This window comes from Orcinus orca, chromosome 1 (assembly GCF_937001465.1).
Source record: "Orcinus orca chromosome 1, mOrcOrc1.1, whole genome shotgun sequence".
In the NCBI taxonomy this organism is placed as follows: Eukaryota; Metazoa; Chordata; class Mammalia; order Artiodactyla; family Delphinidae; genus Orcinus; species Orcinus orca.
In genome coordinates this window covers 56,175,010-56,201,050 of record NC_064559.1, presented here as the reverse complement: position 1 = coordinate 56,201,050, position 26,041 = coordinate 56,175,010, and the positions used below count along the sequence as shown (strand labels likewise).

General features: G+C 38.0%; 1 protein-coding gene across 10 annotated transcripts in view; it reads left to right on the top strand.

Annotated features, from left to right (window-relative positions):
• Positions 1-26,041, top strand: part of RABGAP1L (RAB GTPase activating protein 1 like) — a 684,401-nt gene that overhangs the window by 493,029 nt on the left and 165,331 nt on the right. For all 10 annotated transcript variants that reach the window (XR_007479508.1, XM_033428113.2, XM_033428114.2 and 7 more), the window contains one exon: positions 20-61. Coding sequence is in view for 9 of the 10 variants with exons in the window: in XM_033428113.2 (XP_033284004.1) it covers positions 20-61 (42 nt within the window). In the remaining variant the exon portion in view is untranslated. The remainder of the gene's footprint in view (positions 1-19; positions 62-26,041) is intronic.

The window sequence follows — 26,041 nt, the reverse complement described above, 5'->3', positions numbered from 1 at the left end:
CTCTCTTTTTCTATTTCAGGGTTTGAACATAATCTTTCATGTAGCCTTGGCTCTCCTAAAGGTAAGTCTGTTTTTATGTTTAAGTTACCGAACTGTCTTACCTCTCTGCCCTTGGAACTGGGCATCATTCAGTTTACAGCCTTTGCCTCATGCTAGATTCTTGAAAAAAAGAAAAAAAAACGACTTCTCTGAGGAACTCTGATCCTCTCTCCTTCCCCCATCCTTTTTTGTTGTTGTTTATTTCAAGTTTGGTTTTCTTATAATCCATTTAATCTTGCTATCACAGCACTTTTTCCAGTAAGGTAAAAATATTTCCATTCATTCAAGTTGTATGATATGAGAAAAAAACCTGTTTTCTGTCAAAATAATGCCAGCTTTCTTCTTAAAATACTTATCATAATAACATCCCTAAAGGTGCCTAAACATATAATTGAATTATTAGAATGCTTCTGTAATACACTGACTAAAAAAGAAACTGCTACATTTCAATTTGCAGTTCTTTCTCTGATAGCTAGAAATTTATAAGACATGTTAGAATTCAATTATAATTACCTTGTTGGGTTTTATATCAACATATCAGTGCAGCTTTAAAAGTGTGGAAACAGCAAGACATTTGCTGCAGAGTTGATGAAAATAACCTGGTTGGTTTTTGTCCTTCAGTTAAAGATGAAGTTCTGTTATTGAAGGTGATAATTGCCTTGCTTATAAAAAGATGGAAGCTCACCCTTTTCCCAGTAAAATGTAATGGTTAAAACTGCAGACACCGGACTCAGACAGATTTGGTTCTAATATCAGCTCTAGTGTATGACTTTGGGCAAATTACTCAGACCCTGAATTTTGAGATAATAATGAAAACGAATTTATAGGATTGCTAAATGATATGATACATAAAATTCTCTTAACATAATGTCTGGAAAATTGTATCGCCTAATAAATGGTAGCTGTCATTATTGTGATTACTATTACATTGATGAAATAATTCAGAATTTGTTACTAGATTCCCTATAATTCTTCCAGATTTCCCAAAAGATAATAATCTGAATCTTCAGAGAAGCTCTTGATATTTTAGGAGAGGTTCCATACTTAACCATTAAATACCTTGATTCAAAACAAAGGCATCACATAATATAGGCCCTATGCAACTCAAGATGTGGGCTGCTGCGCCTCATCTCTTATTCTGTTAAGCATTTGTTTTTTATGAAGTTCATAAACTGTACTTCAAACTTTTCATTAAATCATTTTGAATTTAGATATGAACAGTTCATATGACAAAGTTACTTTAGAAGTTAAGGAAAATATTTTCAATAAAGTAACAAGCGTCTTTGCGTATATCTTTCAATGAAATCATGGATCTCCACCTCATTTTTTTTTCTTGTCATTAAAATAAATCAAAACCAAAAGATGCTTTCTGCAGAGGGCTGGAATAAGACTTTTAGACTGCCTAAACAGTGAAAGTATTATGTAATTAAGACTAAAAACAATATTAAACCATAAAGTAAGTATAAGGAAGTCCAACAAAGTTTTGATTTTTCCTATCATGTCTAATTTTTTTGTTTCAGATATTACATCTTTCCCCAAATGCCTTTTCTCATTTTTAATGACCTTCCTTTACTAGTGCTCTTAGCCCATGCTTAGTCTGTCTTTTGAGGGTAACCTAGGACTTTGCCTCTGGATATCAGACCTGTACTCTGTGGCAGCCTAATAATTTATTCATCTGGTAAATTATCCCCCTGGTTGACAGGCTTTGGGGGCTTGATTGTATTGTTTTCATTTATTTATGGCCATGTTAACCCAGACATGGCCTGTGCAGGGGACATTCTCTGGCCACTGGGCAGAAAGGCTTTTGTATCTTCTCTAGCAATGCATGGATGCTCATCTAATATCATCTTGGAGAATGTCTAGTTAGAGAAAATAAAAAGGAGAGCTTTCCCATTACTATAGGTTTATATTTATCTCTCTTCCTTGTTTGAATCCTGGAGCTGACCTCACATAGAGACAGTACATACATAGGCTGCACTGAAGTGTACTTAATTGATCTGATTGCCCCACCTAGAAAAAGAATACTCCAAACACATTTGACAGTGACTAACTTTTAGCTTCTAATCTATCAAATAAAAGAATATAAACTTGTTTATATCAGAATAACACAATTAGGGATAGTTCAAAGTGCTTATGAACCCAGCCTAACTAATTTTCAGTATAGCTGCAGAGGGACTTTAGATTTCTCTGTATTTCTTGTGTTGAGGGGAATCAGAAAGGGAAATAACATTACTTGAGCACTTACTGTGCACTGAATGTTAACATAGGTTATCTCATTAGCACACATCAAATGTGTTATTTGTAGGAGAATCATGAACTGTTAGAGAAAACGATCTAATTCTCTCCCTCAGTTGATTATTGAGGGAGCCAAGGCCCCAGATGGCCTAAAATCTTTTGGCTTAGAAAAGGCAAAGCTGAATTTATAATTTTAAACAGCATAAACATAGGTAAATGTCTCTGTTGCTCAGTATGGTTTATAGACACCTACTTTCTGAATGGGAGCTACTTCCTTTTGGGTTAGAAACAGTCTACCAGGCAGCTGGAAAGCTATTGAGCTAAAAGAATGATTTGCTCTAGTAGGTAGCATCATTAAATCATTTAGGATGTTGGCAGTGTCCACTAGGTAGGTTGGATATATTCCTAAAAATCTAATTCACTTATTATATGAAACATTCAGTAGTCATAGCATAGTACATTATAATAGATTGGAGATGATCAGTCAGAATTAATCTTAGCCACTTCATGTTGGCAGAGAAAATTTCCAATCAGAATAGGCTCTTTGCTTTCCAACAATGATTAAGAAGTAAATGACAGAATGTTTTTCTCTCCCCCACCCCCAAGATTCAGTCTTGGAAGATGGTATGTTTTTAGGAATTTATCCATTTCTTGTAGGTTGTCTAATTTGTTGGCATATAATTATTCATAGTATTCTCTTACGATTCTTTGTACTTTGTACTTCTGTACTTCTTTGTACAGAACTTTGTACTTCTGTGATATTGGTAGTAATTTTTCCTCTTTCATTTCTGATTTTATTTATTTGGGCCCTCCTCTTTTTTTCTTGATGAGTCTGGCTGAAGGTTTATTGATTTTGTTTATCTTTCTAAAGAACCAGCTTTTAGTTTTATTGATCTTTTCTTTTTTTGGTCTCTATTTCATTTATTTCTCTTCTGGTTTTTATTATTTCCTTCCTTCTACTAACTTTTGGCTGTGTTTGTTCTTCTTTTTCTATTTCCTTTAAATGTAAAGTTAGGCTTTTTCAGTTAAGATTTTTCTTGTTTCTTGAAGTACACCTGTATTCCTGTGAACTTCCCTCTTAGAACTGCTTTTGCTGCATCTGAAAGATTTTGGAACATTGTTTTTCCATTTCTGTTTGTCTCAAGGTTTTTAAAAATTTCCTCTTTGATTTCTTTATTGACCCATTGATTGTTTAATAGCATGTTGTTTGGTCTCCATGTGTTTGTGTCTTTTCCAGTTTTCTTTTTTTTTTTTTTTAAAGAAGATGTTGGGGGTAGGAGTTTATTAATTAATTTATTTATTTTTGCTGTGTTGCGTCTTCGTTTCTGTGCCAGGGCTTTCTCTAGTTGTGGCAGGCAGGGGCCACTCTTCATCGCGGTGCACAGGCCTCTCACTATGGCAGCCTCTCTTGCTGTGGAGCACAGGATCCAGACGCACAGGCTCAGTAGTTGTGGCTCACAGACCTAGTTGCTCCGCGGCATGTGGGATCCTCCCAGACCAGGGCTCGAACCCATGTCCCCTGCATTAGCAGGCAGATTCTCAACCACTGTGCCACCAGGGAAGCCCCCAGTTTTCTTATAATTAATTTCTGTTTTCGTATCATCATGGTTGGAAGAGATTCTTGATAAGATTTTTATCTTCTTAAATGTATTGAGACTTGTTTTGTGGCCTAACGTGTGATCTATCCTGGAGAATGATTCATGTGCACTTGAAAAGAATGCATTGTGCTGTTTTTGGATGAAATATGCTGTATATCTCTATTAAGTCCCTTGATCATTTAAAACCAATATTCCCTTATTTATTTTCTGTCTGGATGCTCTACTCATTCATGTGAGTGGCATAATTCAAGTCCCCTACTATAATTGTATTGCTGTCTATTTCTCTCTTTATTTCTATTAATATTTACTTTATATTGGATTGGCAAAAAAATTTATTTGGGTTTTCGTAAGGTGTTATGGAAGAACCCAAATGAACTTTTTGGCCAATCCAGTATATTTAGGTGCTCCTATGTTGGGTGTATTAATTCTTGCAAATGTTATATTCTCTTGTTGGATTGACCTCTTTATCATTATGTAATGTCCTTCTTTGTCTCCTGTTACAGTCTTTGTTGTTTTGTTTTTGTTTTTTTTGTTTTTTTTTTTGCGGTACACGGGCCTCTCACTGTTGTGGCCTCTCCCGTTGCGGAGCACAGGCTCCGGACAGGCAGGCTCAGCGGCCATGGCTCACAGGCCCAGCCGCTCCGCGGCATGTGGGATCTTCCCGGACTGGGGCACGAACCCGCATGCCCTGCATCAGCAGGCGGACCCTCAACCACTGCGCCACCAGGGAAGCCCAAGTCTTTGTTTTAAAGTTCATTTTTCTGATATAAATATTGATATCCCAGCTTCTTTCTTTTTGTTTCCAATTGTATGGTATGGTTCCAATTGTATGGTATATCTTTTTCTATCCCTTCACTTTCAGTCTGCAACTGTCTTTAGGTTGAAGTGAGTCTCTTGTAGGCAGCATATAGGTCTTATTTTTTTAACCATTCAGATATTCTGTATCTTTTGTCTGGAGAATTTAGTCCATTGATGTTTAAAGTAATTTTTGATGAGTATGTACTTATTGTCATTTTGTTAATTTTTTTCTGGCTGTTTTTGTAGCTCTTCTCTGTTCCTTTCTTCTTCTCTTTCTCTCTTCCCTTGTGTTTTGATTGTTTTCTTTAGTATTATATTTAGATCCCTTTCTCATTTTCTTCTGTGTATTTACTATAAGTTCTCTCTTTGTGGTTACTGTGGGGTTTACATGTAACATCCTATGCATGTACAGTCCCTGTGTTTCATATTTTTGATGACACATTTTACATCTTTTTAGTTTAGGTATCTCTTACTTATTGTATTTTTAATTAATTTTAATAATTTTGTCTAACCCTTCATATATACTTTGTAAGTGATTAATCCACTACCTTTAGTATTTGTTTACCTTTTTTGGTATGATTTTTACTTTCATATATTCTCATTATTAGTGCCTTTCCTTTTTAGTTTAGGGAAGTCCCTTTAATATTTCTTATAAGGCCAATTTAGTGGTGATGAACTCCTTTAGCTTTTGCTTATCTGGAAAATTCTTAATCTCTCCTTAAATTCTGAACAATAACTTTGCCGGCTAGAGAATTCTTGGTTGGCAGGGGTTTCTTTCTTTCAGCATTTTGAATATGTCTTGCCACTCTTTTCTGGCCTGTTAAATTTATGCTGAAAAAAATCTGCTGATGGCCTTATGGGGTTTCCCTTGTAAGTAATAAGTTGCTTTTCTCTTGCTGGTTTTAAGAGCCTCTATCCTTAACTTTTACCATTTTAATTATAATGTGTCTCAGTGTGTTTCTCTTTGGATTCATCCTATTTGGAACTTTCTGGGCTTCCTGGACCTGGATGTCTTTTTCCTTCCCCAAATTAGGGAAATTTTCACCTGTCATTTCTTCAAATACTTTTTCTGGCTTTTTCTTTTTCTCCGATCCTCTTGAGACCCCCTATCACGTAAATGTTATTTCACTTGATCTTATCCCAGAGGTCCCTTAATGTTTCCTCACTTTTTAAAAAAATTAATTTATTTATTTTTGGCTGTGTTGGGTCTTCGTTGCTGTGCACAGGCTTTCTCTAGTTGCGGCAAGTGGGGCTACTCTTTGTTGTGGTGCATGTGGTTCTCATTGCGGTGGCTTCTCTTGTTGTGGAGTATGGGCTCTAGGTGCATGGGCTTCAGTAGTTGTGGCACGAGGGCTCAGTAGTTGTGGCTTGCAGGCTCTAGAGCACAGGCTGAGTAGTTGTGGCGCAAGGGCTTAGTTGCTCTGCGGCATGTGGGATCTTCCGGACCAGGGCTTGAACCCGTGTCCCCTGCATTGGCAGGCGGATTCTTTTTTTTTTTTTTTTTAACGATACATGGGCCTCTCACTGCTGTGGCCTCTCCCGTTGTGGAGCACAGGCTCCGGACGCGCAGGCCCAGTGGCCATGGCTCACGGGTCCAGGCGCTCTGTGGCATGTGGGATCTTCCCAGACCGGGGCACAAACCCATGTCCCCTGCATCGGTAGGCGGACTCTCAACCACTGCACCACCATGGAAGCCTGGCAGGCAGATTCTTAACCACTGTGCCACCAGGGAAGTCCCTTCCTCACTTTTTAAAGTTCTTTTTTCAGTTTGCTGCTCTGTCTGGGTGTTTTCCGTTGCTTTGTCTTTCAGCTTACTGACTTGTGCTTGTATTTCATCCATTCTGCTGTTGAACCCTTCTAGTGTATTTTTCAGTTTAGTATAATTTCTGTTTCATTCTTTCTTATATTTTCTGTATATTTGTTGAAGTTCTGTCTGTGTTCTTCCATTCTTCTCCTGAGATCAGTGAGCATTGTTATGATCGTTATTTTGAACTCTTTATTAGGTAGGTTGCTTATCTCCATTTCATTAAGGTCTTTTTTTCTGGGGATTTGCCATGTTCTTTGGTTTGGAACATATTCCTCTATCTCCTCATTTTGCCTGTCTCTCTGTGTTTGTCTGTATGTATCAGGGAAAATGCCTATCTCCCTCAGTCTTGAAGGAGTGGTCTTTGGCAGGAGCTGTTCCTTGTGGCCAAGAAGCACAATCTCCCCTGGCCACCAGAACCAGGCCCTCTATGGGTATCTGTCACGTGGGCTACATGCACCTGCTGCTTGTAATAGGGCTGAGACTGCTCTGAGGGGAGGGTGGAGCTCCAGGTGCTCACTTGCTCAATTGTGGCCCATCTGCTGCACAGGGAGAGCAGGACTCAGGGCCCTGGCCCAGCCTGGCTTCTGCTGGGCTGCTATGCAGGGAGGGCAGGACTCAGGGTGCTCACGTGTCCCAGCTCTGTGTGGAGTGGGAAAGGTTAAGAGCACTCACCCAACCAGTTGTGACTCATTTGCTGTATAAGGGGGGCAAGGCTTAGGGTGCTCACCCAGCCCAGTTGCACCTCTATTACTTCTGTGCTAAGGTGGGACTTGGGAAGCTCTATTGTACTGGTTGTGGCTCAGTCTCTGCACAGGTTGTGTGGGGCTCAGGACACCCACCCGGGCTGGTTGCCTCTAGGCTACTGCATGGGGAGGGCAGGGCTCAGGACACTTGCCTGGACCAATTGTGACCCAACTGCTGCATGGGGAGGGCAGGGCTCAGGGTGCTCCAGAACAAAGTTGAATAAAAGTGGAAAGAACCTACATCTTTGTCTTGTTCTTGATCTCATTTACTTTCAGAAAAATTTTATTACTTAGACCTCCATTTCTGGATTACCACTACCACTACTATCACCACCACCTTTTTCTGCCACATGTGGTAGTAGTTCAACCATATTAAGGTGATGAACAAATTATTTGCTAAAGATCAAAATTGCCATGCATAAGTAGTAATGAAGCTCTTCCCCTTATTCTGGAGAAACCTTCATTGTACTCTTGTATGTGATTTTTGTCTTTGTCATCACTGTGATTCAGACTAGATTTATAGGAAACTCCAGTACTTTTTTTTTCAGCTATATTGAAATATAATTGACTTTTTTACAGATTTTATTATTTTTAAAAGAAGAAGCTTTGTGTATGACTGGGCATATGTAATCTACTTGCTTAATTAAAAATCTTTTTTCTCAGAGGTTATTCATTTGTCCCTGCCTACTCTGTTTACTTCAGTATTCAGCTTCTAGAAAGAAATAATTTCACGTTACATGAGAAATAGAAAATATATTTATGTTACAATACTTTTTTTTTCTTTTTTTTCCAGTTCAGCTTGTGTGATTCTGATTTGTATATCAAATAGAATCCAAATACTTAACTGAAACATCTCTTTCCTCAAATAAACTTCCCTCATATCAGTAGCTTGTTGCTACAGGTTTTTATGTCACTGAACCTTCTTTCCAGAAATCTGTCTGGAATTCCATTGGAGAAATAACCATTCATATTTCTTATTTTGGCCCCCATCAAAAGCTTCCGGTTTACCCTGCTGTCAGTAGGCTGGAAGCTCTCTCATAAGCCATGCCCTGTGTGTCCTATCCTGCTTCCTTGTCCAGTGCCCCTTCTACAGCTAAAATAACCTCCTACCATTCCTTATTAGGACTTCCTTGTTTTCGCACCTTTAATAACCTGTTACTTTGTAATCTTCCACTTGCTATCTACCAACTCATCTTCCATTCCCTATTCAGAACTCTCCTAGGACACATGAAATGCATTGTATACTAATAACATTTGTTCATTTATTTGTTCATTCAGCAAATGACTTTTGAGTACCTATTGTGAGTCAGACACTGTGCTTAATGACATGGATACAACAGTAGACACATAGTCCCTTTTCTTAAGTTGTTTAAAGAAGTATCTGACAGTCCTCTTAATGCATGTGAACAAATAAAATCTCTTTTTCTCACTTCCCTTCTCCTCCCTCAAAAAAAAAAAAATCTTCCCACCAATCTACAGTAAGAGACTGTCCCAATTTATTTTAGTTATGTCACAGTATTGCAAGTCCCTACAGCAGTATAACTCGAAGTGATTCTTAACCATTAGTGTCCTCCAGAATCACCTAAGTCCCAAGGAATTTGTTTAAATTGAACATTTCTGAATGCCTCCTCTCACCCATCCCTCACCCTCAAGATCTGATGCAGGCAGTTCCGGAACCAGAAGGGTAGGAATACTCATGAGTTACGTAGAGCAGGAATTCTCAGTCTTAACTCTACATCAGAATCTCCTGTATATTAGAGTTAGCTTTAAACATTTTCTGATTCTGAGTTGTACAGAACAATTTCATTTGAATATCTAGGTGGAACCCAAGCATCACTATTTTTAAAAACTCCCGAGGTGATCCCAGTGTGCAGCTAAGCATCTACTACACTGTGATGAAACATTCAAAATTAAATTATCTAAACAAAGTGGTAGTGAGGGAACAAGGAGAAGGAAACACATGTGCAATTTAGAGGAAGCATTCAGTCACACTTAGAAAATGGCTGGTCCTTATTTTCATCATTATCAATTGCTAACGTGTCTGTTTGGTCTCTGTGCTCCTCCATCTCCATGCCCGTTTTCTAGGATTGTAGCAATTGCTCAGTGGGGCCTTGAGGTTCCTGAGGAGTGTACTAAGGGGAGTCCCTTTAAAATGGAGACAAAAGAAGTACCTGGGTTGAGGTGTGGATTGTGATTCAGCTAATTCATGGTGGATTACCAAAGGTTGCTTTAACCAGAAAACCTAATTTATAAAGCATAGCTCATCCACTATTAGTATCTTCAAACCAGGAAAAGAGTCTTAATAGAGAACCCCAAAATTCTAAAATTGGGCCCTGCTCATATATCCAGAGAAGACCATAATTTGAAAAGATACATGCACCCCAGTGTTCATTTCAGCACTATTTGCAATAGCCAGGTCATGGAAGCAACCTAAGTGTCTGTCAACAGATGAATGGATAAAGAAAATGTTGTGTGTGTGTGTGTGTGTGTGTGTATATATATATATACACACACACACATATATATATGTATATATATATATATATAAAATATATATACACAATGGAGTATTACTCAGCCATAAAACGAATGAAATAATGCCCTTTGCAGCAACATGGGTGGACTTAGAGATTATGGTACTAAGTGAAGGAAGTCAGAGAAAGACAAATATCATATATCACTTATATGTGGAATCTAAAAAAATGATATGAATAAATTTATTTACAAAAAAGATAGACTCACAGACATAGAAAACAAACTTATGGTTACCAAAGGGGAAAGTGGGAGGGAGAGATAAATTAGGAGTTTGGGATTAAAATACATACACTACTATATATAAAATAGATAACCAACAAGGACCTACTGTATAGCACAGGGAACTATACTCAATATCTTGTAATAACCTATAATGGAAGAGAATGTTAAGAAATAACATATATATATATTTATATATATATGTATAACTGAATCACTTTGCTATATATCTGAAACTAACACAACATTGTAAATAAACTATATTTCAGTAAAAATTAAAAAAAAATAGAAACAAAAATGACCAATAAACATTAAAAAAGTAGAGAGTACCTGAGAACTCTGTGATGTAACCCATAAATAAAATAAAATAAAATAGGGCCTTGTTTATTTGAGAGAGTAAAAAGTCAGTTATTATTCAGCACTGTGCTGGCTGGTTAAGTATTCCTTTGACCTTTCAAAGTATAATTCCCCTTTTCCTTTCTGTTGACATCGGAAAGAAGGATCAATTCATGTTCCAGAGATTCTCTCCCTGCAGGACCATATTTGAATACCATACAGGGTTAAAAAACAAGAAGTGAAGAGCAAAACACCTTGAAAATAGACAATGGATTTTAGTTCTCCCTAGTCTTTGATTCACCAACTTGGGTAAAAAAAAATTTGTTTCTGAGCTTGAAGATGGTGATCTGTGACAGACTGAAATTAGGACTGTAGTTTCTGCAGCTGTCATTCAGTTTACAAAATTAGAAGGCTAAAGAACTGAAAAAAATGAAGCAAGCCGTAAACATTCTTTTGGATTTGCTATGGGTTTTGTGCCTTCAGTTAGTTTTGTAACTTACATGAAGGAATGCCTATTGCCCTGTTGGTGGCAGCAAAACACTACTCCTTTGGAAAGCTAGTAGTCCTGCACTCCAATTCTGTGACATTGGTATTCCTTTATATTGGTTTCCCCTTCCAACATAATTTGTTGTGTGAATATTTAGTTTGTTTTCAACTTTTCTCTGTTGTATGTTTAGTTTGAGGATAGGTTTGTTTTAGGATGCTATCCAGAAAACACTAAAACTACCAACAAACACAAATTTGAGCTTCTAACTAGTGCAAGATACTCAAGGAACTTTAAAGTTTTAAAGTTCCAGAAATCATACATTTTATGGATTGGGGATTTATATCAGAAAATATATATATATCATCATAGTACTATGTGTGTATTATATAACACTGCTAATTTGTTGAAGTGATTCCTCATTGTTTATTTCTCATGAGACAATCCAAAATGTAGGAAGGGAGAATGGTTGACTAAACATGCCATGTTCCAAGTTGTCAGTAATTAATATGAACTTAATGTATCCTAGGAAATATGGGGTCACTTGACAGAAATAAAAACAATAAAATTCAGTGTCCCCCTATGAGTACTCTTAGCACCAACACTCAAGCTTTCTTCTCTTTTACTTAAAAAAAATCCCTCTCCATCTTCCTCGGATATTCTCCTATCTTTAAAGAAGTTATGCTCTGCCTTCATTCCAAAGCTAACTTCCCACTTGCATTCTTGATGCCAACTTTCCTGCCTCCTTTTGGAGAAGCCTGTGATGGTTGGTTAGGTCACATATCCCACAGACGTTCAGTGAGTGCCTACTATTGACAGGTCCAGGGTCAGGTGTGGGAGCATCCAGAGATGCCAGCGTGTGTCCTCAAGTTGTCCTGAGTGTAATGGAGAAGGCAGACACGTAGACACTTATAATCCAGCATGATTGCCCTGGGGTTTTAAAAGGGAGCTTTAGGAGCCTGAAGGCAGGGCAACCATATTCGTTCTGGGGGAACCAGGAAAGATTTTTCAAAGATGACTGAACTTTGAGGAGAGCATTTTAGGCAGCGTGAACAGCATGCAAAAGAGGCATGCAGAGGAACGGCTGAGACAAGTCCTTTGCTGTGGTGCATTTGGAGGTGATACATGAGATGAGGTTCTGAAGGGCTTTGATCACATTTCTGCCACCAATTTAATGTGGGGTCTTAATCAAATCATCTCACCTTTCTAACACATAATTTCCTTATTTACAAATAAGGGGATAAGAAAATATGGTTTCTAAGGCTCTAAATTTCTGTCTTGCTGACTGCCAATCTTTGTTATATGTATGTATATGTGTGAATGTGTATAAATGTATGTGTATATACCCATATATATGTATATACACATACACACAATATATATGCTATACACAACCATCTCAGTCCTTTATTGAATAGATAAGAATTATCTTATAATTATCACATTTGTTGTTTAACTTCTTGGCTGAAGTTTATCTTTGTCTCTCTTACAAAAAGAGTTTTCAGAGCAATATAATAAAATCAGATGCAAAAGAATAATCAATCTGTTATAATTAAAAATGAATACCAGCAAATTGCTTATAGTCTCACTTAAAAGCCCCTTTTAGCAACATTCTTGAATGTGAACAACCCATTTGTTCTAAACTAGTAAAATTTCGTTGTGTGCATGTGTGTATGTGAGGGTTTGTGTTTAGTGCACGCTCCTCTGTATTACCATTATTCTTACCAGGTGTTTCCAGACACCCAAGGAATATGTTGGATCCATATAAAAAAATGTAACGACTATCATCAATAATTCTGTAATCGTGCAGCATTTATCATTTGTGATGAACTCAAATGCATTTTAAAAATAATAAATAAAATTAATTATAACACACTCATTTGTAAAGCACTTAAAATGTGCCTGATGCTGTACTTTTAAACTAATCTTCATGACCTTTAGTTTTTTCTTTTTTAAAAAAATTGTAGTAAAATACACATAACACAAAATTGGCTATTTTTACTCTTTCTAAACATATAATTCAGTGACATTAATATATTCACATTGTTGTCCAATTGTCATTACCATCCATCTCCAGAGCTTTTTCATCTTCCCAAGTTGTAACTCTGAGCGCATTAAATAATTACTCACTCTTTCCCCCACCCCCAGCACCTGGCAGCCACCATTCTACTTTGTGCCTCTATGAATTTGGCTACTTTAGGTACCCCATATAAGTAGAATTATACAGTATATGTCCTTTTGTAACTGGCTTATTTCACTTACCATAATGTATGACCTTTCACTTTAGTCTTATAAAGATTGTTATGAGTCAATATCCTCATTTACAGATGAGGAAACAAAGGCTTTGAGAAGTTGAATAACTTGGCTAAAGTCATTCCTTTAGGTAAATGACACACTGGCCTCAGAATTGGGCCTGTCTTACTATAGAACCAATGTTCTTAACCACTAAACTGTAGATGTGTGTGTGTGTGTGTGTATGTGTGTTACACTTTACAGTTACCCTGTGAAGAAGAGATTATTATTCTCATTTGATGCACAATCCCAGTAGCTCTCACCCAAAATTCCATGCTTTATCACATTGTATAGCAGGAGACTCTTAAATTGTAGTGAAATCTGCTTCCATTTCACAAATCCATGTTGACGTTGTACTATGAATCAAAAAGTTTTCTATCCAGGGCTTCCCTGGTGGCACAGTGATTGAGAGTCCGCCTGCCGATGCGGGGGACACGGGTTCGTGCCCCGGTCTGGGAAGATCCCACATGCCGCGGAGCGGCTGGGCCCGTGGGCCATGGCCGCTGAGCCTGCACGTCCGGAGCCTGTGCTCCGCAATGGGAGAGGCCACAGCAGTTAGAGGCCCGCGTACCGCAAAAAAAAAAAAAAAAAAAAAAAAAAAAAAGTTTTCTATCCAAGTTGTTTGAAGACTGTGTAGGGGAGGGAGAAGTTTTCCTCGACCCTCTTAGGGTCCATGGCTGGATCTGAATATTGAATTGACAAAGACAGATTAACAAAAGAAAAGCTTACAAATTTATTTAATATGTTTTACATGGCATAGGAGCCTTCAAAAGAAAGTGAAGACCTGAAGAACTGGCTAAACTTGAATGTTTTCGTGCTAGGTTTGATGAAGAGTGGACAGTCGTGGAGAAATATGATAAACTGAGAAAAACTTTGCAAGACCTGTTTGTTTGAATTCTTTTCAGCATCCTTCTCTCTGGGAGAGAAGGATGATTCTTCCTCCAGGTGTAGGAAGGGCACCTCTCACATGAGGGTGTTATGACCTGCTTCAGGGGGAAGGGTAGGGAAAGAATTTTCTCAAACTCCTTCAGCTTAAAATATTCAGTGTTCCAAGGTGCCATATTTTGGGGTAGTGTGTTTTGAACTCCTTCAACTGCATGTTTAAAGATAGTCATCCCAATTTTAAAATGTCACTGGTCGAATAGGACAGAAACAGAGCCAGGGCAACTAGGAGCCATTGTTATGTCAACAAATAATTGAATTTAGGCTAATGAAAACCAACTCACTATCAAGAATGATCATGAAATTAAAATATTCTCTGCTCTTATCTAACTAGAATAATATCTGATTCCTGAGTTCAGCCTATCCATTTCTTCTTTCATAGCCTTTAAGATGTATGAAGTCATCCCTGAATTCTGTTTAATGCCGTACTCAAACTCCATTTCACTCTGACCAATCATTGTGTGCGAGCTGATCATAGGGAGATGTTATCAAGAGCCTTTGTCAGAGGATGTCACTGCTCAATACGTTTTTATGACCCTTTTTATCTGCAAGAGTTGCTGGTATTGCTTTTCAGCATGGAATAGACTAATGTTGTTCATTAAAGTGCTGACAGAGTTGATGACTCACTGTGGCAATCGATAGATATTATCACAATAGGATAACCAGTCAGAGGAAATTCAACTGAAGCATATAAAAATTTATTTGATACTTGGTTTATGCCCGTTGAGAAAAGGTTCAAATATACCCCTTTTACCAGAAATACAATAACCAAACGCTCCATAGGCTTGCTCTTTTTTCTCCTTTGCTGTTTTCCTTTGACTAGGGAAATTTGGGTTTGGCATAACCAGGTGAATTTATAACAGAATCTTGTATTTGTGGCGTATGTAACTTTGATTAATTAGGTTATAGGCTAAGCTGCTGTTTAAAAAGAGAAAGAGCACATGAAAGGGAAACCATGAAAAATATGGTGGTTAAAATAAGATAGTTTATTTTTCTTTACACATACATACCAGTCCAGAAAGAAGAAGACTGGCCCAGAAAGGCAGGCAGCCCAGCCCTTGAGATGACTTAGATTCCATATATGTTTTTGCTCTGCTGTCGCCTAGGATGTTGTCTTCATGTACATGGTTAAAACTAAGTCAATGCCATACCTAAGTTCCATTTCAGAGAGAGGGGGAAATTTTAAGCAAAAATGGAAAGCAAACAATTTTATTTTAAGCAAATAGTGAGGAATTAGAATATATTACTTTTGCTCATATTCCAACGACAAAATGTTTGTCCATGCCACACTTAGCTGCAAGGGAATTAAGAAATACAGTCTGTAGCTCAACAGCCATGTGCCCTGTTAAAACAATTATGTCTATGGAAGAAGGGGGAAATTTTTTAGAGAACAATTTATAGTCAGTCGTAGTTTACCTGTCCCTCTGGCCATTCAATATCTATAGTCACCTTTATTTCCACGCGTAAATACTCCCTCCCTCCCAAGGGAGACATTCAAAGGCCCCATTCAGTTACTTCATCTGCTCAAAGTCAAGGCTCTCTGGATAATTCACAGTCCTGTATATCAGGTCTGGGATGATTCCTCACAGTCCAGTGACAAGGTATCTGCTCATCTCACATCCAGTGTACAGAAGTGGTAGGCAAAAGTATAACTGCAATAAAAACTCTCATTTTGAAAAGGGAAGAATGGGAAACACACCATAATCAGTGGGCCATAGAAATGTACAAGATTCCATGCTTTAGCAGTAGAGAAGCTTTCCTGGTTAGCCCATCTGGCTGCCCACTGGTTGTAATTTCTAACAGCTGTGCCATTATCCATTGTCCCCTGTGGCGACATCTAAGTTCCTGTTTGAGAGTACACTCTCCTTGGAAGCTGTACAGTTTTCAGAGGTTGCCTCTATTTGTGGAGATTTGGAAGCCTGAGAGTTGTTTTAGTGATCAAATAAATAGGCTGGGTTTTTTTAGGCCAGCCTTTTGATTTCTTTTAGAAATTAATTACCTCAATATTTTTGTAGACTTTTGGTTTTTTGGTTGCAGTCAGTTCATTATGAGTAAACAGATCCAAAGCTTTCCTCTAGACATAGTTCTTAAGTCTTCTTGTCTTATTTGTTTGTCTGTTTGTTTTTAGTGGCCCATTCTCTTCTTCCCCCATTTTAATAGTGGTTTCACTAAGGCCAGCTAAAACCACAAGTTTGAGTGGGAAGGCAACACCCTTAATTTGATCTTCGCCTCTTGGCTGTCTCTGTATTTTGGCTGAGAAGTCATAATGAGAGATACTTATGGAAAAATATAGAGCCTGTTTATCCTTCTAGTACGGGGACAAGTTAGATTTTCCAGCTCTGAGGCCTCAGATCACTGTACTTGAGCAGTTTAGTTTATAGACCACTTTCCAACCACTTTCTCTAGAGTGACAAGTATCATAGACACATAATAGTGTACCTTTTAAGTTATCACAGGCCAACAGTTCTACCAATATTGTGACATGGCATAAAAAGGATCACCAGTTCACCAGTTTGCAGTATATGGTCTCTTGCCTTGTCTTTCACTCAGACACAAAGCCAGAGAACCTAAGTTTTAAGTTTTAATTTTGGCAGCACCTCACTCCCGGGTACCAATTTCTGTATCAGAGTATAGGCTAAACTGCTGTACTAACCCAAAATACAGTGCCTTAAATAAGAAAGAAGGTTTTTGTTTTTGTTTTTAATGTGACAGACTGTAGAAATAGGCCGGTGGTACAGGCCTGCATGCAGCTCAGCTCCATCAGATCATTCAGGGACCTGAGTTCCTTTCATCCTATTTTTCTACAGCAGGGTTTCTCAAACTCAGTACTACTGACACTTTGGGCCAGCTAATTCTTTGTTATGAGTGGCTGTTTTATGCAGTATAGGATGTTTAGCAGTATTCCTGACCTCTATCTGATAGAAGCCAGTAGTACTTCACCAGTGAAGACAGAAAGTCTCCAGACAATACCAAAAGTCCCCCGGGGGGCAAAATCACCCCTGCTTATGAAACATTACTTTATAACCTCTTAGAATCATCTTCATCTATGTGGTCAAAGCAGATTTTGATCCACAGTGAAGAGAAAAACCAGCTGATCAAAATAGGTCCACATGTTATAATTAGCAGTGCCATTAACACACTAATTATAACTTTATTTCATATGTTCAAAAAGTTAAGGAAAAAATGGAAAATATTTTAAAAAGACACAAATAGAATTTCAAGATATAAAAATTACTATGTTTAATAGAGCTAATAAATATATTAAATGGGATTAATGGCAGATGTGACATTATAGAAGAAAAGATTAATGGACTTGAACACATAGCAATTGAAAGTATGCAAAATTTAAAGAAGGAATTTTTAAAAAGAAAGAAAGGAATAAGGAGTTGTGAGACACTTGAAAAAGCCTCCTGGATATGTAATTGGGGTTCTTGAAGAAGAAGCAAGGGGGAAGGGGCAGAAGAACATTTGAAGAAATAGTGGCTGATGTTTTTCCAAATTTGATGAAAACTATAAACCCACAGATCTGAGTTCGGTAAAATTCCAAGCAAAAGGAACATGAAGAAGACTGCACCAAGGCATGTCATAATCAAATTGCTCAAAACCAGTGATAAATCTTTAAATTGCCTAAGAAAAGAGACGCAATATCTAACGAAAGAACAAAGATCAGCGTTAAGCAGATTTCTCTTTAGGAACAATGCAAGCAATAAGACATAGGAACAACATCTTTAAAGTATATAACCAGGGCTTCCCTGGTGGCGCAGTGGTTGAGAGTCCGCCTGCTGATGCAGGGGACACGGGTTTGTGCCCCGGTCCGGGAAGATCCCACATGCCGTAGAGCAGCTGGGCCTGTGAGCCATGGCCGCTGAGCCTGCGTGTCCGGAGCCTGTGCTCTGCAACGGGAGAGGCCACAGCAGTGAGAGGCCCGCGTACTGCAAAATAAATAAATAAATAAATAATGAAGTACGTAACCAAAAAAAAGGAAAATTTATTTCTTAAAAACTGAGACAAAATACTTTTACAGACACACAAAACCTGAAAGAATTCATAATAGCAGATATGAGTTATTAAAAATGTTAAAGGAAATCCTGTGACTGAAAGGTGAATATCTAAAACTTTTTTCTTATTAATTGTCTCAAAAATATAATTCACTGTTTAAACAAAAATAATAACACTGTATTGTGGGTTAATCGAGATGAAGCACAGATGCTCACAGACACAGTTCAAAGTTATGGTAGCTTGATGCTGAGATGCTGCGTATAGTTCCCAAGGGAGGAGCTTGCTGGTGCCACTCTCCCTGCTCTGAGTGTGTGCTGCCTCCATAACAGCTCGGCTTGCTTCACTGTTGTAAAAGTGAAGGTCCTCTTTGGATTTCTTTAGTTAGCGAAAGCAGGTGCTAATGTGGGTCTTTAGTAAAAGTGAAGTGCCATAAGTGAACTTTGAAAAAGCCGGGGATACCTGAGATAGAATAAAAGCCAGGAGGGAAGAAGTGGTAGTATGACCATTGTACGGCACTTATACTGTATGTGAAGTGTATAATATCACTTGAAGGTAGATGGTGATAAGTTAAAGGAACTCAAAAACAACTACTAAAATAACAAAACAAAGAGTTATAGCTAGAAAGCCAACAAAGAAAATAAAATAAAACCATAAAAAATGTTTAAAAGAAGCAGGAAAAAAAGGAAAAGGGAAAAGAGTAGATCAAACAAATAGAGAACACATGTCAAGATGATAAACGTTTATGTACCTAATAAGACTTCTAAGCAGACTGACCAGGAAAAAAAATAGAGAAAACACAGTTACCAATAACAGAAATGAGAAAGATGACATCACTAACAGATTCTACAAACATTAATAAAAGAATATTGTGAACAACTTTATGACAATAAATTTGAGAACTTGGACAAATCCCTCAAAAAATACAAACTACCAAAGGTCGCTCAATAAGAAAGTGATCACCTGAATAGCCCTGTATCTATTAAAGGGTATTCTTTGCACAATATGTTTAATTTTGCAACTTGAAATTTTTAATAACTGGAGAAATTGAAGCATGGACACATGGGTACTAAATTCCAACAGCTGAACAAAATGGTATGTTAATCTTGTGTCTTAAGACATAGAAGCTGCTCAGAAAAACAGCTGATTGAGTATATGAACAGAAGTTTTCGTGGTTTACTTCCCACTTAGTCATAACTCTCTAGTTAAACTCATTGGGGGGAAAAAAAACATTCTGCAGAGATGGTACCATTCTATTCTTCCCCAATTCTCTACTGTTCAGAACCCTTACTTCTCTGCTCACCCCTTTGGTGGGTTCCTCTTCTTCCTGAGCCTTTAGCAATAGATATATATTTGGGCCTTCTGCATTTGTGCATTGCATAAATTCACTTTCCAAAGAAAATAATTCCTAACTTTTGTCCTAGCCCAAGTTCCAATTTTATATCTTTAGCCTGTATAAAGTTTTCAGAGGCCTTTGATATTTCTTTTTCATTATTATTATCATTATTCATATGTGGGTAAGGCAGCTTATATACACACAACTTCAGGGGGCGCTATTTACATAGATAATGATCTGCACATTTGTTATCATGTCCTTGATTCTTATGCTATATTCATCTTTTCATTCTATCATTGAAAGTCTTTGAGCTAAACTCTAGCACTGTATCCTGAAACCATCTTCATTTTACACATCATGTCCCCTTTTCTCTTTTTATACACTGCCCTTCTAGCCCCTATGTTCTAGCTTAAATCCTACCTCCTTTAAAGAATGGTTCCTGACTCTTTCTGCCTGAAATGAGCATCTGCTGCAGTTACAAAATGTATCATTTGCTCTTTGGTTTTATTTAGATATTTCATATGTATTTGTTCTGCATTCTCCAGGTAGTCTATTTATTTCTTAGAAACAGTCTGAAGCTTACTATTTATTCCCCAGAGTGGCAAGTGCATTTCTGCATGTTCAGCAAGCATCCCTAATTCCAGGATTGATGCACAGAGTAGCAAAGGACCAAAGGATTAACCTCATCCCTTTTGCAGTTGTTGTATTTAAGTAGATTGCACCTCATCGAAAGCAATATTTGAGGTAGATTTGTTTTTTCCCTAAAGATCTATGCTTTGTTTTCAAGTGTTATATTGGAGAGAAGGAAACCACACTAACCATTGCTTCTTTTGACTAATATTTGTTAACTGTTTATCCAGTAAATAGAGATCTTTTCACATAGTTTATATATGCTGAAAACTCCTTCTTTTGAATACAAAAGTGTCATGTTTCCCAAATTAAATATTTTTAATTTAAATAATTATGCACTGATTAAAATTTCCCTCAGTTAATGCTATTGGTGTCAAGTACAGGCTGAGACACTGTTTCCATCCCTCTTTTCCTATATTTAATAGGACTTCGCTGATTCTTAAAGTTTGGAAATGGAGTTCAGATACCTTAGTCTCTTCCTACACTCTATTCACATGGGTGGTTCTAACCTCATCACCTATCTCTACTCTGGCTAAACTAGAAGTAGACTCAGATTACCCTCATACACCTTGGGTTTGTCTGCTTTCTGTCTGGGAATAGCCTTTCAGACTTTCTGAATCTACATGTTTTTCAGGTCCAGCTCACATCAAACCTCTGATTATCACTGACCTTACTCCATTTTTACATTATCATCCTAAACAGAGATAACTCCCAGGAAATACTGTTGTGTTATAGCTTATTTATGTTGGCTGGGAAAAAAAAAAAGAAAAAAAAGCACAACATGAGAGTTGTGAGTTAAGTTTTATTTTTGGGCAAAATGAGGACTCTAGCCCGGGATGCAGCCATTCAGAGAGCTCTGAGGAACTGCTCCGAAGTGGTAAAGGGGGAGGTCAGTATATATGTGATTTTGGTGAAGGGGGATACGTGCAGTCAAACACACATTTTGGCAGAAGGCTGCTGCTACTCACATGAAGGCTGCTTCTAGTCATGAGAAGCAGATGTCTCCATTAATGATTCTAGTGCTTTTGTAGATATGAGAAGATGCAAGAAATTGGGCTCATAAAATCTTATCCTGAAAACATCCAACTATCTGAAGGCCTGTTCCATCAGTTTTCCCCAGAGCACAGAGTGCCTCATTCCTGACCTCCACCCTGAACTCCTTTCAGGGTGTGTCAAAGGTCAGCAGCTGCAGTGGCTTGTGATTTAATTCTTGTAGAGTAAGTGCTTTTGAATACCTGCTTTACTTTACTTAAATGCTGTTTAAAGAATTTGAGGGAAGCTCTTTGAAGCTAGCTTGTTCATTTGTTACTCTCCCCCGGGTCAGCTCTGCATCTCTGTGTAGGTGGCACTTTGCATCATGGGCAAGGTTACACTTTTTGTGGGTATGTTAGATTGGAGTGAAGCTATGAGAGAATATCAGATAAGAAATCTAACTGCATTCCTAGCTCTTTCTGAGTTAGTTCTTCACTGAATGACTTCAATCATTAAACTAAGGTTTTTCCTACTATATGAGCTATTCAAATAGAATTACAATACACATTTGAATCTATGTTAATCCTTAGTTTGAAATTAGTGCCACCATTCTCTGTTGATAATTGAGAGGTCAGTACATATCTTTGCATCTTTGGTATTTTTCTCTTTTATTTGAATAACTAGATTTGACTACTCTTGATCTATTCTCCTTTCACTTTAGTGCTCTTTGTTAATTTATTGTATTTACCTTTCTCAGGTTTCTTTTCTTTTTTGACATCGCCTTGAAATCACCAGTCTGAGATTGCTTCCGTGTTGTGGTAGGAAGTGGGAGAGACTGATCCCAGCAGGTGTGGGACTGGTAGTGGGGGTATCATGGTATTATTACACTGTAAAAGTGTAGAGTTGAGCAGATGAACTGAAGGAAGTAACTGAAACAAGCCTGGGCCATCAGGTAAGGCTGGCCTGAGGTGAGTTTTAGGAACCTGAGTACAAAGCCCAGAATAGACAGACCTGCCTGGATGCAAATCAAAATAAGTGTAAAGGAGGGCAGCCCAGAGATAGGGAGCCCAGAGGTGGGAGGAGAGGATGAGGGAATGGGTAGTAGAGTGGGTGCTGATCTGCTACTAGACTTTTACATATTCTGCAAACCTTGCATGGGTAAGCCAGCTCCATTTTAAAGGATGAGCCTTGGCAGAAGCTCAGTATGTCAATTTATTCTTAATTATTAAATTATAAATGCCTCCTCCTTGGGGATTCCCTGGTGGTCCAGTGGTTAGGACTTGGCGCTTTCACTGTGGTGGCCCAGGTTCAATCCCTGATCGGGGGACCTAAAATCCTGCAAGCCGCACTGCACAGCCAAAAAAATTTTTTAAATAAATAAGTGCCTTCTCCTTAATTATAAAATTACGGAAGTTGGTGTGCTTCAAATAGGACCGATTTTGGTTTTGGTGACATTTAAGCAGGCTCTTGGAAAGTTCTTTTTTTTTCTCATTGGATGGAATATACTGCAGTATTCAAAATAAAATATTTCCAGATGAGTGATGTTAAAATAGAGAATTAAATGTTACTCTCATATTGTTTAGTTTTTCATTCAACTACCACTTTAATAAAATAAGCAATTTTAGTAAAGGGATTATATGTATAATTGTGATTATCATGACTTGGTATTTTATGCTATGTTTAGGCAATTTTTTAAGGTAAAGAGAAGAAATCAAAGAAGTTCTTGCTGAGCACACTTACAGATGATGCATTCTTGTTGGAAAAGAAATGTGTTCTCATTTCAGAGCAAAGATAGCAGAATTGACAGTGGTATTTGGACACCTAAAGGAGTAAGACCTCTTTTAAGAACAGGACCATTCAGGCCCTGCAGGAGCTTTTGAGTCCATGTATTCAAGTACTCACTCTGTCAGGTCTACAACCTGCACTGCTTCTCCAGGGTTATGGGCAGACCACAAGCCTTAGAGTGGTTACACCTGCTCTTAGGGCCCATTGTCTTACATACAGTGGAATGCTTACGCATTAGATGTTCAGTTCTTGAAGATTGGCTAGATTTTTCAATTTTGATTTAAATGTTGTGGTATCCCATGATCAGAGCATTATAAGCTGGGGTGTCACTGGTGGGAAAGAAAAAAAAACTATATGCAAATGTGAAACAGATAGAAATTGGAACTTAATTCTTTGGTTACATTGTTTATCTAGCCTGGCTGGTTCCATTTCAAATATCTTACCCATTTACTTGTAGTTTTTTTAAAAAATAAATTTATTTACTTATTTATTTTTGGCTGCGTTGGGTCTTCGTTGCTGTGCATGGGCTTTCTCTAGTTGCGGCAAGCAGGGGCTACTCTTCATTGCGGTGCATGGGCTTCTCATTGAGTTGGCTTCTCTTGTTGCGGAGCACGGGCTCTAGAGCACAGGCTCAGTAGTTGTGGCTCATGGGCTTAGTTGCTCCACGGCATGTGGGATCTTCCCAGACCAGGGCTCGAACACATGTCCCCTGCATTGGCAGGCAGATTCTTAACCATTGCGCAACCAGGGAAGCCCCTACTTGTAGTTTTTATCTTCTCTAAATGTAATAGCTTGTAGGGGAGACATATGGAAGTGTCTTCCATTTACCACAGTGATTTCTGTGTCATTTTCTTGAGTTTGATTTCAATCCTGTTATTACTAAATTCTGAACATCTGCCTTCTTGGCACATTAACTTGTCAATCAGATTTTTTTTAAAGATGTATTTTATATTAATATTAGTTTGGGCGCATGTTGGCATTGCTTAGAAACTGTTGTTTGAGAACCGTTAATGATTTGATTTTGCATACTTATTATCTATAGCCAAATAAGTCACTACTTCCATCAACACTTATACTTTGTTTCCATGTGAAATGGAACATCTTGTTTTATTTAATATTCCCTTCTCAATATATTTTATGCATCAAAATTCAAACTAAAACAGTAACTTCTGGACTTCCATTTGTGTCCCTTCTGCAAAGTACGTAGATCTGTCCATTGATCCACCTCCAGAGAGCTAGCCAGTCTGATGACTGAGCCCCTACCCTCCCCAAATCAAATTTATTTGTTTCTGAAGGAATTATCAAATGAGAGTGAGCAAATTGCTAAATAACATTGAGTTTTATTTATTTTCTTATGGCATTTACACTGTTTTCTTATGTCAGTATTTTCCCTCTCTTCTTTTGAAATCCATAAACATTGCACTTGCTTTCATTTTGACCTTTCTTCTTACAAATTTAGACATTAAATAAGAGATACATACTTACCATTCTCTAGTTTAATACATATCTTTTTAAAAATTAAGCTCATATTTTAATCTATTCATAACTCACTTCTTCATTTGAAATTCAGTCATTCATTCATTTACTCAGCATTTATTTGAATGATCTGTGACCACCTGACTAGGAGCTGTTGGGTAGTGGAGATGCAATGCTGAGTATGTTGTAGTTAATCTTGAGGGGTTCAAAGAGAAGTAGGGGAGACAGACAGGTGTACAAATACAGTCATGAACAAATGGGACAGGATGAAAAGATGGAGGAAGGAGGTAATGACAAGGATTACTTGAAAGAGAAAATGACATTTGAGTCTTGAAAGATTAGCAAGAAAAGACAAGGAGTGATATTTCAGGTAAAGAGAACAGCATATGTAAGGAACAGAATAAAATACAATATTTTATTGTCATAAAATACGACACTTTTGGGAAGAAGCTCCATGAGAACATTGGGCATGAAGGGTCAAGCTAACAGATGTAATTGGAAAGGTAGGATGGGTCTAGATTGTCTGAAAGGTGTCTTATGGTTAGAGTTGAGTACTAGCCATTGAACCTGTGGGCCAGAGGGTACACTTAAACAGTTACAGGGTCAGATAGGATATTTTAGGAAGATAATTTTGAAGACAGTGAGAGAAAGAGACTGAAATGTGAAGAGACTGGTAATAAATATGGAGACTAGTTAGAAGACTGTTAAGGGGAGAAATAATGAAGGCTTCTTTACCAAAGGCTGTAACAGTGAGGATGGAAAGGGAGCGGCAAACTCAGCAGCATTTTCCAGGTGCCGTCAGGGAGACTTGCCAAGATACTAAGAGTCATTGCTGTTCTCCATTTTCTCTCTCTCTCCTTCTTGTCCTCTCAAAAATTTCCCTGTCATGTTCTTTCTTCAATTTTAAGAAAAGGAGCTGCATATGAAGTGTTTCTTTTTAGAGAAGGCAGCTTACTAGACCTTACATTCTCACTTATTGCTCATTCCGTGATAACCAGGGTGTCCGTAGACAACTGAAGAGTGCTACTGAATCAGCTTCTGCTCAGTTCAGCTTAATATATTATGGTTTGAACTCCATTAGTAATTAGACTTTGACAGAAAGTGACCAAACCAATTGAACTTTTAACCAAAGTTTGTACCTCAAAGTCAACTTTAAGAGAGCCACCTTCAGGACACTGGTCCACAAGAGACCTCCCAGCTCCACATAATATCAAATGGCAAAAATCTCCCAGAGATCTCCATCTCAACACCAACACCCAGCTTCACTCAACAACCAGCAAGCTACACTGCTGGACACCCTATGCCAAACAACTACCAAAACAGAAACACAACCCCACCCATTAGCAGAGAGGCTGCCTAAAATCATAATAAGTCCACAGACACCCCAAAACACACCACCAGATGTGGACCTGCCCACCAGAAAGACAAGGTCCAGCCTCATCCACCAGAACACAGGTACTAGTCCCCTCCACCAGGAAGCCTACACAACTCGCTGAACCAACCTTAGCCACTGGGGACAGACACCAGAAACAACGGGAACTATGAACCTGCAGCCTGCGAAAAGGAGACCCCAAACACAGTAAGATAAGCAAAATGAGAAGACAGAAAAACACACAGCAGATGAAGGAGCAAGATAAAAACCCACCAGACCTAAAAAAGGAAGAGTAAATAGGCAGTCTACCTGAAAAAGAATTCAGAATAATGATAGTAAACATGATCCAAAATCTTGGAAATAGAATAGACTAAATGCAAGAAACATTTAACAAGACCTAGAAGAACTAAAGATGAAACAAACAACAATGAACAACACAATAAATG